Below are 15,648 nucleotides of genomic sequence, written 5' to 3' on the forward strand. Positions count from 1 at the left end.
TCTGTTGTCATTCCTGAACAACATAGTTTGCTGGCCGGGGGCGATGGGAAGACGCGGTGTATGTCACGCATCCTTGTACGCTGACCACGTTGTTGTATTCCTCAACCCAGATCCCCAGGAATGCGATATCATTCTGTGCCTCCTGATGTTCTTTGGCGTTGCTACAGGTCTGCACATGAAAAGCTGACGAGATAGCGGTCATCACGCAGCACCTGACCTGTCTGATCCAAGAATTTCCCATCAGGTATCTTGGAATCCCCCTCTTGATCTGGGGAGCCGGGCTTAGGCTCCTCTCCGTGTACAGTTTCTGTTGTTGTTTTAGCTTTTCTTTTCAGTAGCCTAGGTAGTTTAGGCTCCTGTCCCTGTATAGTTTCTGTTTTTGTTTTAGCTTTTCTTTTCAGTAGCCTAGGTAGTTTTTTCTTAGCTTACTCGCTTCTTTCTATTTTCTCCGGTTGAACTGTTTGCTTCATTTCAAGGCTCTTCGTCTTAACACAAAAAGACACGCAGTCTTGTGCATGTTTGATAAAAGAATGTTCAAAGAGCAAACTGGTATTGTATTTATTAAAAACATGCATCAATCTCGAGACCAAAAGAAAGGCTATTACAATATTATAATTTATCTCCTCCCTTCTATGTAACTGCAGAAGGCTATAGTTTGCTATGCAAATAAGTACATCACAATATCACATACCGGTGTAAGCTAATTTCATACATTCATCAGATATATGAGCCACCTTCAGTGAATAGACTAATTGAGTTGCAAAGACACCAAGTTTCTGATAATCCTGACAGCATTTTTAATGGTACTGTAATAAAAATGCCAGGCGTAACTAGTGGCTAGTGATATCTCCATAGCAACATAGCCTAACACAAGGCTCTTCCTCTAAACAATCGCACTAAAGGTACCCATTTTAAGCTATTTTTAGCACATTCCAGGAATTAAGGACTCACCAGTCCTCATATATTCAGGAGGAGTGAATGCCAAATTGGTGCTGTAACTTTTGCCATCCCGACTGTTCTTCATTAGGCCGAAACATGAAAGCCTAGGGTTGCAGTCCTGCAGGGTGTCAACTGTTAACAATCTAGAAAGTTGCAAGCATACTGACATTGGCAGGGTGATGTCTACATTTAAATAAAAGTACACATGATACTCACATCATCAAACAGAACTCTATAGGCATTAAGATCATGATAGAGAGCCCGCTCCTTGCTTATGCAGTAGTCTAAAGCCTCGGCAAGATACAGAACAACCCGTAATCTCATGGGCCATACCATTGCCTGTGACTCCCCTGTGAAATGGCAAATGTGATGTGAAATAAGAATCACATTTTGATCAACATAAAAGGAATAACTGGGCAAGGCATAAGTAGTACTGTATAACAGTCGTTATCTGTAAATGTGATAGGATTTACAGTGGAGTGGAAAAATGCTTCTTTTTATGGGTGTATTGTTAGCATGAGAAAGATTTCAGAAATACAGGAAATAACAATCAACATAGTCTCTTTTATTTGCTGCAATCAAGCTTCCAATTTATTATGCACATGTTCAGTTAAGTACATTTTCAGCACAGGACTATGTGGAAACTGCTAAATACTCTTCATGCAAGCTATCCATAAAAAATCATAATTGCAGCCTCCTACAGAAACATTCTCAACCACGACTTTGGTGGAACTAAAAGGGGGAATAGATGAAATTAACAAGCTTTCTTCATGAGGACATGGTTACAACATCAAAGAGATCAACTCACAATGGAACAGATGCTTCGCCAGTGTGTCGTTGGGCATGTACTCAGCAACAAGTAATCTTTCATCGGCTTCACAGCAACAACCAAGCAAATTTACGATTCTTTTGTTCCGGAGCTGGCCAACAGACTTCGCTTCTTCCTGAAAGCATAGAACCATTTCCCAAGGGTCAGTCCCTGGGGTTCTGAATGTTGCACTGGACCAGTTGCAAAATTTGAAGAAAGATTCTAGTCCAGACAAAAGGAGACAATTTGCATTATTCTGAACTCCCTTTTGGGTTGAAGCTAGCAGGTGCAGAGTAAGAGAAATTCGGTAGCTAAATGTAGCAGCTGGTGCATGTAAACTATTTTGGGAGCCAAAAATACAGGTGATAAATACTTGTATTTCATCTACAAGCTGTATTTATATACCCAAGAAAAGCAACACGTGCCGTTCGAAAACCACCAAAATGCGTGTGGATGACTCTATTTCCAGGATGGACGATAAAACCAGCGAGACAATAAAAAGTGGAGTCTTGTGGATACTCAAGGGATTCCCACCCACCATGAACTGGCGCGGGTCGGGCCAGGCAGAGCGGCTGAAGCGCTTGACGGCGATACGGCGCTGGGCGTCGAGCTTGCCCTTGTAGACGACGTTAGGCGCCTTGTCGCCGCTTTCGGAGATGATGTTCTCGGCGGTGAAGCCCGAGGTGGCGAGGCGCAGCTGCTGGAAGGTGAAGTCCTGGAATGGCGGGAGGTCGTACCGGTCCCCCGCCGCCCCCTCCTCCCCATCTGAAATTTCCTCAATCAGCACACGGGCAGGAAGGATGCTCGAGATCAGAATAGAAACCGATCGGGGACGCACCGGCGGCGTCGGGCTTGAGCTTGAGGTCGTCCACCCCGTTGCGATCGGACTCGCGGCAGCAGCAGCAGCACAGCAGCCTCCACGGCGGCGCCCCCATTTTCCAAGAAACCGAAAGCGGGGGCGGGGAGATGGTCTTGGCGGATCTGGGGAAGCGAAGTGCGCGAGGGGACACGGAGTGGGGGGCAGGTAAGGTGGGTTGACGACGAGGCGGCGGGCGCGGGTAGTGGGGCGGGGGCGGGGGCGGGGTAGGCACGCGCGGACTTGTTCTTCTTCAACCTCCTTTTTCGGTTGATTCGGCTCGAGATTTTCGCTTTCCCGCACGCCTAACGAGACTTTTGAGTTGGAGCTGGCGAGTATGAACTCCTCCTCATTTTTGTTTTGCTCGCGGGATCCACGCGGAGAGGACCCAGGACCAGGAAGCAAATCGCCATGGCGTAGCGACGGGAGCACCTTTGTGACGGGAGTGGGGGCGGACTTTGACAGCGGTAGTTCCAGATATTTTAGCCGGGGCATCTTCAACTCGAACTCGTAAAGATAATGGAGATCAGTCCGCGGTTATGGACGAGGGAGAAAGCTATCCAACACTGCATGCATATATTTTAAACTATTTTCCAACAAATCGAATGAAATTCGGGCAAACAAAGCCGGATTTTATATAAACATGCTGGATTCGTACAAACGGATAAAAACGGTTATATTTTGAACATATTTTTAACTACTTTCTCCGTCTTAAAATGTAAGATAGTGTCAAAAAAGTCTTGTATTTTGGGACGGAGGGAGTAAAAATCTAAAACTATGTACACGTACGGTCGTGTGAAGCTCCGTTCCCACGATACGGATACACTACATTAGTCTACGACCGGTCATGACAGATCTCTTTGTCTTTCTTATGTCCGACAGCCTGCTAACCTGACTGCCGGGAGCCCCAGAAGCATATTCTTTCCCATATCTTTCCTATGACCGGCTGCGTCGCTCATTAGAGTTGCAAAGAGAATGCTTCAATCGGAGAGGATGGGTGCGCAGGCGGGTACCCAGGATGGTCTGAGATAAAGAATAAGGTCACCGGCGGTGGCCTTCCTAGGACCAAAGCGACGGTGGCCTCCCGTGTTCTACTTCTCCTTGATGATGGCGGCGGGCGCGGATGTGCTAGCCACCACCTTGTCGACATCCGCGTAGCCGGCACTGAGAGACCAAGTGCGCCCTGAGTTGCCTTCAATGTGGAGCGGCACGCTGTACAACGGCATGAATGCAGACAACTGGCGCTGGGCGGGAAACGAGCACAGGTGAGGGAAGGGATTTTTGGTGGCCCAGGCGGTCAGAAGCGGGCTTGGGATCGGCCCAAACTCCCGCGAATTCCCCATGTTTGTCTTCAATTTGTGGGAGAAATCAACGCCTGTACCACTCCACGGACCGATACAAGACTGCGTTAGATGGCTTTAAAGGTCCAGACAACACGGTCCGGACGGTTGCTGGAGGTTTGCGGGTCCACCTTGGAGATGCCCTTATTATTACTATCCTGTTCGCAAACACAAGATGTTTTTCTATAAAATATAAGATGTTTTTAATATTTTATTAATATAAAGTACATACAAACTAAAATGAATAAACAAACACATTAAAACACATCTATATATTTGGAAAAAACGTAAAGAAAACTTGTATTTGTGAATGAGAAAGTACTAGAGAGAATATTTAGTTCTCATTAGAATTGCCACACTAGAAAAGTCTTCAAAATCATCATGCTACCTAAGAGCATCTATAACCACAATTTTCTAAAAAAAATAATGGGGAAACTTTTAGTTTATTTATTTTCAATCATGGTAGTACAACGAACACCAGAAATAATAAAGATTTCATTCAGATCCGTAGACCACCTAGCGACGACTATTAGCACTGAAGCGAGTCGAAGGCGCGACGCCATCGTCACATCTCCCTTGCCGGAGCCCGACACAACTTGTAGTAGACAGTCGGAAAGTCATCGTGCTAAGGCCCCGTAAGACCAACACACCAGTACAACAACCGCCGTGGATGAAGAAGAGTGTAGGTTGAAAGGATCCAACCTGAAGACACTCGGACAAAGACGAACAAAGACCGGATCCGGGCAAAGCACTAACTGAATCCCACGAGATCCGCCGGATACACACTTTCACTCACCCTCTAACGATACTAGACGCACCACCGGGATGGGGGCTAGGCGGGGGAAATCTTATTCCATCTTCAAGGAGCTGTCGTCGTCTCGTCTTACTGAGCAAGACACAAAACCTAACAAAACTTGAAGAAGCACCTAACAACGGAGCCCTCCCGCTGGTAAGGTCTGGGATCCACCACGCACACATGGCCCTAAGGCCACATGAGACGTGGTAGATCGGCGGCGCTGCCGACGGGAAGCAGAAATCCTAGCCCCCACGCCCTAGCCGTTGGTTGCCACTCGCCCCCTACATACAATCCAATCCACCCATCGGATCCTATTCTACTCCGGCGAGCTCGCATCATCACCCAATCTACATCAACAATCTGTTCCTCTACTAACCATGGCCTTGGCGGATCTCAACTTCGATATCGGTTAGGACTTTGCAGCCGAAGTGTTGAGGAAATGGGGGGTTCCAATCAATTATGAAGAAGACAAAGATCTTGAAGAATTTCTCCTTGTGGCTGAGTTCACTAGATCATAGATCAGACTCACGGAAGAATCTGTAAGATTTTCGGTGTCATCTAAAGAGGTTGGTTTCTCGATCATCGAGGGAGGTAACATTTCTCTACCCCTCCTCAATGTCAACTTCCTACTTTGGGCAACGATGGGCCGAATTCTTGTTGGGAGCTCGATCAATATCTCCAAGAGAAAGAGGATGCATGGACTCATATCTTCCGTCGTCATCCTAGGAAATCTTACCTTCAAGCTCTTAGAACACCTAGTTTCTACCATGATCAGATCAAAAATAATTATAGATCCTCTGCTGCTCATGGGGGGATTTCAAACTAAACTTCATCATCGGGTCAAATTCGACTCACAGGAGCTAATGCCATCAATAGAGCGGTTACCAGTAACAAAGCGGGATTAACGCATTTTCAAAACCGCCCATAGGAATCTTCATGTCTTTGTTGTCACTCATCTGGTCACGCTCGGCCCAATTGCACAAATCGGATTAACTGTAGAGCCTGCAAACGTTGGGGCCATGTTGCTAGGGACTGTTTCTCCCAAGCCCAGCCCAACCTGTCGTGGTTTTGTCACAACAGATGCCCTTGAAAAAGACTTAGATGTGAGGCCATCGCAGCTAGGTAGTAGCTTGAATGGGGTTGTACAAAATCGAGAGATATGAGTTTACCTAGGTTCGTTTTGGGGAATGTAGTAATTTCAAAAAAAATCCTACGCACACGCAAGATCATGGTGATGCATAGCAACGAGAGGGGGAGAGTGTGATCTACGTACCCTTGTAGATCGACAATGGAAGCGTTTGGTTGATGTAGTCGTACGTCTCCACGGCCCGACCGATCAAGCACCGAAACTACGGCACCTCCGAGTTCTAGCACATGTTCAGCTCGATGACGATCCCCGGACTCCGATCCAGCAAAGTGTCGGGGAAGAGTTCCGTCAGCACGACGGCGTGGTGACGATCTTGATGTACTACCGTTGCAGGGCTTCGCCTAAGCACCGCTATAATATTATCGAGGACTATGGTGGAAGGGGGCACCGCACATGGCTAAGAATATGATCACATGGATCAACTTGTGTCTATGGGGTGCCTCTTGCCTCCGTATATAAATGATCCAAGGGGGGGTGCGGCCGGCCCTAGTAGGAGGCGCGCAGGAGGAGTCCTACTCCTACCGGGAGTAGGACTCCCCTCCCTTTCCTTATCCAATTAGGAGAGGGGGGAGGAAGGGAGAGAGGAGAGGGGGTCCAATTCGGACTAGGGGGAGAGGGGCGCGCGGCCTGCCCTCGCAGCCCCTCCTCTTCTCCACTTTAGGTCCATGAGGCCCATTAACCCCCCCGGGGGGTTCCGGTAACCCCCCGGTGCTCCAGTTTTATCCGAAACTTCCCCAGAACACTTCCGGTGTCCGAATATAGTCGTCCAATATATCAATCTTTATGTCTCAACCATTTCGAGACTCCTCGTCATGTCCGTGATCACATCCGGGACTCCGAACTAACTTCGGTACATCAAAACTCATAAACTCATAATATAACTGTCATCGAAACCTTAAGCGTGCGGACCCTACGGGTTCGAGAATAATGTAGACATGACCGAGACACGTCTCCGGTCAATAACCAATAGCGGAACCTGGATGCTCATATTGGCTCCTACATATTCTACGAAGATCTTTATCGGTCAGACCGCATAACAACATACGTTGTTCCCTTTGTCATCGGTATGTTACTTGCCCGAGATTCGATCGTCGGTATCTCAATACCTAGTTCAATCTCGTTACCGGCAAGTCTCTTTACTCGTTCCGTAATACATCATCTCGCAACTAACTCATTAGTTGCAATGCTTGCAAGGCTTATGTGATGTGCATTACCGAGAGGGCCCAGAGATACCTCTCCGACAATCAGAGTGACAAATCCTAATCTCGAAATACGCCAACCCAACATGTACCTTCGGAGACACCTGTAGAGTACCTTTATGATCACCCATTTACGTTGTGACGTTTGGTAGCACACAAAGTGTTCCTCCGGCAAACGGGAGTTGCATAATCTCATAGTCATAGGAATATGTATAAGTCATGAAGAAAGCAATAGCAACATACTAAACGATCGGGTGCTAAGCTAATGGAATGGGTCATGTCAATCAGATCATTTAACTAATGATGTGATCCCGTTAATCAAATGACATCTCTTTGTCCATGGTTAGGAAACATAACCATCTTTGATTAATGAGCTAGTCAAGTAGAGGCATACTAGTGACACTCTGTTTGTCTATGTATTCACACATGTATTATGTTTCCGGTTAATACAATTCTAGCATGAATAATAAACATTTATCATGATATAAGGAAATAAATAATAACTTTATTATTGCCTCTAGGGCATATTTCCTTCAGTCTCCCACTTGCACTAGAGTCAATAATCTAGATTACACAGAAATGATTCTAACACCCATGGAGCCTTAGTGCTGATCATGTTTTGCTCGTGGAAGAGGCTTAGTCAATGGGTCTGCAACATTCAGATCCATATGTATCTTGCAAATCTCTATGTCTCCCACCTGGACTAGATCCCGGATGGAATTGAAGCGTCTCTTGATGTGCTTGGTTCTCTTGTGAAATCTGGATTCCTTTGCCAAGGCAATTGCACCAGTATTGTCACAAAAGATTTTCATTGGACCCGATGCACTAGGTATTACACCTAGATCGGATATGAACTCCTTCATCAGACTCCTTCATTTGCTGCTTCCGAAGCAGCTATGTACTCCGCTCCACATGTAGATCCCGCCACAACGCTTTGTTTAGAACTGCACCAACTGACAGCTCCACCGTTTAATGTAAACACGTATCCGGTTTGCAATTTAGAATTGTCTGGATCAATGTCAAAACTTGCATCAACGTAACCTTTTACGATGAGCTCTTTGTCACCTCCATATATGAGAAACATATCCTTAGTCCTTTTCAGGTATTTCAGGATGTTCTTGACCGTTGTCCAGTGATCCACTCCTGGATCACTTTGGTACCTCCCTGCTAGACTTATAGCAAGGCACACATCAGGTCTGGTACACAGCATTGCATACATAATAGAGCCTATGGCTGAAGCATAGGGAACATCTTTCATTTTCTCTCTATCTTCTGCAGTGGTCGGGCATTGAGTCTTACTCAATTTCACACCTTGTAACACAGGCAAGAACCCTTTCTTTGCTTGATCCATTTTGAACTTCTTCAAAACTTTGTCAAGGTATGTGCTTTGTGAAAGTCCAATTAAGCGTCTTGATCTATCTCTATAGATCTTAATGCCTAATATGTAAGCAGCTTCACCGAGGTCTTTCATTGAAAAACTCTTATTCAAGTATCCCTTTATGCTATCCAGAAATTCTATATCATTTCCAATTAGTAATATGCCATCCACATATAATATCAGAAATGCTATAGAGCTCCCACTCACTTTCTTGTAAATACAGGCTTCTCCAAAAGTCTGTATAAAACCAAATGCTTTGATCACACTATCAAAGCGTTTATTCCAACTCCGAGAAGCTTGCACCAGTCCATAAATGGATCGCTGGAGCTTGCACACTTTGTTAGCTCCCTTTGGATCGACAAAACCTTCTGGTTGCATCATATACAACTCTTCTTCCAGAAATCCATTCAGGAATGCAGTTTTGACATCCATCTGCCAAATTTCATAATCATAAAATGCGGCAATTTCTAACATGATTCGGACAGACTTAAGCATCGCTACGGGTGAGAAGGTCTCATCGTAGTCAATCCCTTGAACTTGCCGAAAACCTTTTGCGACAAGTCGAGCTTTGTAGACAGTAATATTACCGTCAGCTCAGTCTTCTTCTTGAAGATCCATTTATTCTCAATTGCTTGCCGATCATCGGGCAAGTCAACCAAAGTCCATACTTTGTTCTCATACATGGATCCCATCTCAGATTTCATGGCTTCAAGCCATTTTGCGGAATCTGGGCTCACCATCGCTTCTTCATAGTTCGTAGGTTCATCATGATCTAGTAGCATGACTTCCAGAACAGGATTACCCTACCACTCTGGCGCGGATCTCACTCTGGTTGATCTACGAGGTTCAGTAGTATCTTGTTCTGAAGTTTCATGATCATCATCATTAGCTTCCTCACTAACTGGTGTAGGTGTCACACAAACAGGTTTTTGTGATGTACTACTTTCCAATAAGGGAGTAGGTACAGTTACCTCGTCAAGTTCTACTTTCCTCCCACTCACTTCTTTCGAGAGAAACTCCTTCTCCCGAAAGTTTCCGAATTTAGCAACAATTCGCTCTAAAGATAATCTTTGAGGATCCTTTGGAGGAGAAAAACCCATATCTACAATTCGCTCTAAATTTGGGTTCATGACCCTAAAGAGATTAAGCATGCGAATTACCCAAACATCAAAATTTGTGCCATCGAAACTAAGAGTGTCAGAGAATCCTAATCCCCTAGTTGACATCCTTACTCTCTAGGCGGTTAAGCCCTATAAAGAGAGACGAGGCTCTGATACCAATTGAAAGATCGTGGATGTCGCCTAGAGGGGAGGGTGAATAGGCGTTTTTAAAATAATTACGATTTAGGCTTGAACAAATGCGGCATAAACCTAGCGGTTAATTTGTCAAACACAAAACCTACAACAACTAGGCTCACCTATGTGCACCAACAACTTATACTAAGCAAGATAAACAACTATGTGATAGCAAGATATATGACAAGAAACAATATGGCTATCACAAGGTAAAGCACATAAGTAAAGAGCTCGGGTAAGAGATAACCGAGGCACGCGGAGACGACGATGTATCCCGAAGTTCACACCCTTGCGGATGCGAATCTCCGTTTGGAGCGGTGTGGAGGCACAATGCTCCCCAAGAAGCCACTAGGGCCACTGTAATCTCCTCACGCCCTCGCACAATGCAAGATGCCGTGATTCCACTAAGGGACCCTTGAGGGCGGTCACTGAACCCGTACAAATGGCAACCCTTGGGGGCGGTCACCGAACCCGTACACTTTGGCAACCCTTGGGGGCGGTCACCGGTACCCGTCAAATTGCTCGGGGCGATCTCCACAACCTAGTTGGAGACCCCGACGCTTGCCCAGAGCTTTACACCACAATGATTGAGCTCCGAACACCACCAACCATCTAGGACGCCCAAGCATCCAAGAGGAACAAGCTCAAAGGTACCAAGCACCCAAGAGTAATAAGCTTCTCAACTTGTAACTTCCACGTATCACGTGGAGAACTCAAACCGATGCACCAAATGAAATGGCAAGGGCACACGGAGTGCCCAAGTCCTTCTCTCCCAATCCCACCAAAGCAACTAATGCTAGGGAAGAAAATGAGAGGAAGAACGAAAGAAGAACACGAAGAACTCCAAGATCTAGATCCAAGGGGTTCCACTCACTTAGAGGAGAAAGTGATTGGTGGAAACGTGGATCTAGATCTCCTCTCTCTCTCTTTTCCCTTAAGAACTAGCAAGAATCATTGGAGGGATTGTGAGTTAGCAAGCTCGAAGAAGGTCAACAATGGGGGAAGAACACGAGCTAAAAGGATTAGGTTCATATGGGAAGAAGACCCCCTTTTATAGGTGGGGAAAAAATCCAACCGTTATGCTCACAGCCCGCACAGAGCGGTACTACCGCTAGGGCGGAAGTACCCCTTTGAAAAACAACAGCAAGGAGGCAAAAGGCCAGAAGAACCGCCGGAGCGGTACTACCGCTCGTCCTCACGGTACTACCGCTCGACCTCACGGTACTACCGCAAACGGTAGCGGTACTACTGCTTGCGAGCGGTACTAAAAAAATACATCCGGGCCTACCACCGCAAGACTTGGGACGAGTTTTTGGTCCAGGGAGTGGTACTACCGCTGTAGGAGCCACGGTAGTACTGCTCTGGAGCGGTAGTAAAAAATTACATCCTCTCCAATTCGCGGTAGTACCGCTGCAGCCTTTTCAGAACACCAAAACTGTCACAACTTTTGCAAACGGACTCCGAATTCGATGAAACCAAGTTTGTTGGAAAGCTACCGACAAGGGCTAACACAATCTTCAAAGAAATATCAATAAGAAGCAAACTATAAAAGGCCCGTAAGAAAATGGTGAGGACCCTTCCTCAGATAAGACCGGTAAAACCTACAACACCGAAAACATCATAGAAGACGCATGCGAACTCCGTTTTCGATGAACTCAAGCTTGTCATAAAGATGACCATAAGCTCTAAGACTCACAAAGAGAACCAAACAAGAACCAAGAAACATGATGCAAGGATGCAATGGTTTGAGCTCTCGACGAACGATACGATCAAGCTACTCACTTGAGAGCCCCCCTTGATAGTACGGCTATCGATCCTATAACCCAGTCTCCCAACTACCACCATGAGACCGGTAAAATAGAAAACCTATCAAGGGTAAACCTTTGCCTTGCACATGATCCACTTGAGTTAGATGATGACGATCTTGTCCTCCTCAAGATGGACCACCTTTCTTGATTGCGTTGGGTCGATGAAGACTAGATGATTGCTCCCCCATACTCCACTATGGATGAGCCACTCTTCGGCACATCTTCACAAGTCCATTGACACCACAATGGATGGCAAGCTTCAAGCACTTGATCTCTTCATGATTCTCCACTTGAAATTGTACACGGCAATCTTGATGACGATCACCACTTGATGTCATCCTTCCCATGGGTTGTATGATATCATCCTCTTGACGCAAGCCCATGGACACATACCTAACCCCACATAGACTCTCACATAGACCATGGGTTAGTACACAAAGTGCAATGGACAATGCTTACCATACCATGGGATCACTTGATCCCTCTCGGTACATCTTCTACTCTTTGTGAGTTGATCAACTTGATTCACTCTTGACTTAGTCTTGATCAACCTTGAATCTTTCCAACTCTCTTCGTTTGGATGATGTCTTGAAGGTAAACATGAATGATCACACAATCTTCTTCTTCAAGACATGCTTGCAATAAGCTCAACTCTCAAATGACCAATCTTTGGATAATTCCTTAAATAGCACCTTGGTCGACACAAACTCTCCTTGAAACCAACACATGTACTCCAAGAAAAGCCTATGGACAAAACCTTCAAATATAACTCAAGGAAACCATTAGTCCATAGAGATTGTCATCAATTACCAAAACCAAACATGGGGGCACCGCATGTTCTTTCAATCTCGCCCATTTTGGTAATTGATGACAATCACTTTCACGAGAGTTTATACAAGGAATTATGCATCACCAAGCAATGCAACAACCAATAATGCATGTGTATGAGATGCAAATGCGTAGGAACAAAACCAAAGCAAGGAGAAAACTCTGAAGACTTCTCCACAAAACTCTCTGAAATTCTCCCCCATTAGCATCAATTGCCAAAATGGGCAAAAAGCATAGAAGGCCAATATAAATTGTGTTCCTCCATAAATTGTGTATTTCTCAACAAGAGAGTGGAATGCAATACACATATCCAACTGTAATACTTGGAGGAAGACCAACAATATTGAGGCACCAAGATTGCTAAAGGAATGATATTCCATAAGGACATAACAAAGAGAGAAACAAGCAATCAAGCAATCAAAAGATACCAATTGAAGCAAGCTATCAAAAGAAACCAATTGAACCAACTAGGCCAAAGATCCTACGAGCTACATGAATAAAAGATATTATGATATGAGCAAAGGAGTGTTCTAAAGAAACTAGAGAGGCTCCCCATGATTTGTGCACACATAAGAATATTTGAATTTGGAAACAAAGTGCACAAAATAGGATCATAGCTCCCCCAAAATCAATAGAAACTTACAACAAGTGCAAGTGAGCATATAGGAAACTAAGCCTAGTACATGTAACAAACACATGGTAGAGCAATAGGTGAAAGAGACAACTTAAGAATGGGCTCAACCAAAATGATGTGTGTGAGTCAAGGCAATGCACTTGAGAAGACTAATGTACGGATGAGCATTAAGCATCAATAGAGTCTTGAAAGAATGAGGCAACACAGTGCAAGGCCTATCATTCCCACACACAACAAGCAAATGGGTTCACAAGCTTACTAATAAGCATATAGAGAACCTATGCTTGCGACAACCCGTGGCGAAGATAGAAGATGAAAGCCTCATCAAGACGAGGGATACCAATTAAGATGGAAAAAGCCTCGTAGAGATAAGCATGAGGAAAATAATCTTCACCACACAAGAGTGCATCAAGATGCAACGAGATACGATACGCATTCAAGGCAAAAGCTTTCACGGAGCCACCAAAGAAATAACATAAGAAAGGCAAGGTGGGCATGAAAGAAAGGATATCCTCTAGAGATGTAATTTCTCTCAAGTGTATAAGGTTCTAGGTAGACGAAATCATGATGATATATATCTACAAAGAAGGATGTACACCCGAAATAGTTACAACATGAAGGAACAAGATATCCAAATGGAAGTCATACATATACCAATAAAATATTTGCTTGAGAGCATAGCACAAGGCTAGATATGGTCTTATTGCATATAAATGAATTCCAACCACACGAACATCAAAGACATCACAACTAGCAACAAGACATCATTGTTGGGATGCTTTGAGAAAGGAAACAAGTATCACAAGAGAGAATGGATAGCATGCCATGATACAACCTACGAAAGGTTGTTGCAAGAAATGTGTGCATGAAGTAGATGATGATACTTGTTACCGAGATACCATTGGATGGATGTAGTAGATGCCAATTAAAGGTAGATAGTAGTTCATTAATCATCCTAGCTTGACTCCAATAAGCACATGGTGACACCACCTTCCTTGTGAGTGAGCCGAGCATCCAATGCATCTCCACTTGTTCCTAGAACAACAACACAAACAAAATGGTACCCAAACTCATTGGGACCAAAGAGTTAGAGAACCAACAACACATAGGACAAACTCCACATAAATATGTGCATATAGATATAAAATGAATTTCATGCACATCTCATCCAATTTGAGACTTGGTGGAGTTCCCCCTATATATTGGGTCAAAGAAAGAAAACATGCCAAAGAAACTACAAGAAGTAAATATGCATGCTCAAGACTTTCAAGAACCGAGACCAAAAGACAAAGAAATACCAAGCGAAGAAAAGATACCAAATGAATAAATCATCACTTGGAGGATATCCATAAAAGATACATCAAGGAATGAGATATCCATTGATACACTCAAAAAGAAAGATGTCAAACTCCCAAAAGAGAGAATGGTTCCAAACAAACCAAGCCCTCTACAGAGTTTCATGATGGCACAAAGCACCAAAAAGAAACGGCTTGCCTTCCACAAACACACACTTGATAAGGATCACAAGATGAGTGTTTTATAGAGAATAGGATAGCTCCCCCAAGACTAGTGCATTATAGAGAATTTGCATTTGAATACAAAATGCACGAGGTGGGATCACCACTTTCACTATATCTAGAAAACACTAGACAATGTCAAGAAATTAACAAGATCCACAAGTGGTATGGAATACAATGGGAGTTGACACAATCCTAGGCAAGAGATAAAGCAAATAAAAGCAAAGGCCAATGTAAAGATGATCAATAATTTCTACCACACATAAGTGAGTACCAATTGTCAAAGACAAGAAGTATTTGGAAATAATTCCCGGTGGTAGATAACAAGGATATCCGACATCATCTTCACACCAAACAAAAAGCAAATTGCAACTTGTAGAGCTAACATGCCACCTAGGAACAAGATAATTTACAATATCAGTTCTAGGTGACAATAACTCAAATGTACACATATTCTAGGCTAGTAATATACACATAGAATATTACTCCCCCATAATGTGATACCAATTAAAGATAAACAAGAGGCAAAATAATGATCCAACACGAGATAATTAATGGACAATATAGAATTTGAATTTCTCATGAGAAGACATACCACATAGCGACTAGATAATCTTGAAATATCAATACTAGATGGTATTACTCATGTACACACATATATAGAATTGTGAGGTGCACAAAGCACATCACTCCCCCATAATGGGATATTCCATTAATCTCTCACAAGAGCCAACTAAGAAAAGAACAAGATGCAAAAGGCTCAATGCATGACACACACGTACATGATGTGCAAACCAACACACACATACTTGATTGCACAAGATAATCAAGTTGGAAGCACAACATATACAAACACATGCAAGGAACAAAACCAAACATGCAAAGGGGTAAGTAACTATCAATGTAAACACTTTAAGCACGAGTTACCACATGGAGAAACATTGGATATAAGATAGAAACTTGATAATTTGAATAACTTGGCTTGAGACAATTAGAATGATGAAGTCCCCTTAATTCTTCATAAAGTAGCCAAGTCCTCCAATGACCTCCAACATCTCCTATTGATCAAGTTTGAGCTTGTTGGTCCCCAACCAAGTTGGGTC

General features: G+C 44.1%; 1 protein-coding gene across 1 annotated transcript in view; it reads right to left on the reverse strand.

Annotated features, from left to right (window-relative positions):
- Window positions 1-3,038, reverse strand: part of LOC119329585 (probable serine/threonine-protein kinase BSK3) — a 9,322-nt gene extending 6,284 nt beyond the window's left edge. Inside the window, exons 1-5 of the mRNA XM_037602649.1 lie at window positions 2,586-3,038; window positions 2,286-2,512; window positions 1,748-1,883; window positions 1,156-1,289; window positions 952-1,057 (exon numbers count right to left, since the gene is read on the reverse strand). Coding sequence (XP_037458546.1) covers window positions 952-1,057; window positions 1,156-1,289; window positions 1,748-1,883; window positions 2,286-2,512; window positions 2,586-2,682 — 700 coding nt within the window. The 5' untranslated portion in view covers window positions 2,683-3,038. The remainder of the gene's footprint in view (window positions 1-951; window positions 1,058-1,155; window positions 1,290-1,747; window positions 1,884-2,285; window positions 2,513-2,585) is intronic.
- Between the last annotated feature and the right edge of the window lie 12,610 nt (window positions 3,039-15,648).

This window comes from Triticum dicoccoides, chromosome 7A, assembly GCF_002162155.2.
Source record: "Triticum dicoccoides isolate Atlit2015 ecotype Zavitan chromosome 7A, WEW_v2.0, whole genome shotgun sequence".
Lineage (NCBI taxonomy): Eukaryota > Viridiplantae > Streptophyta > Magnoliopsida > Poales > Poaceae > Triticum > Triticum dicoccoides.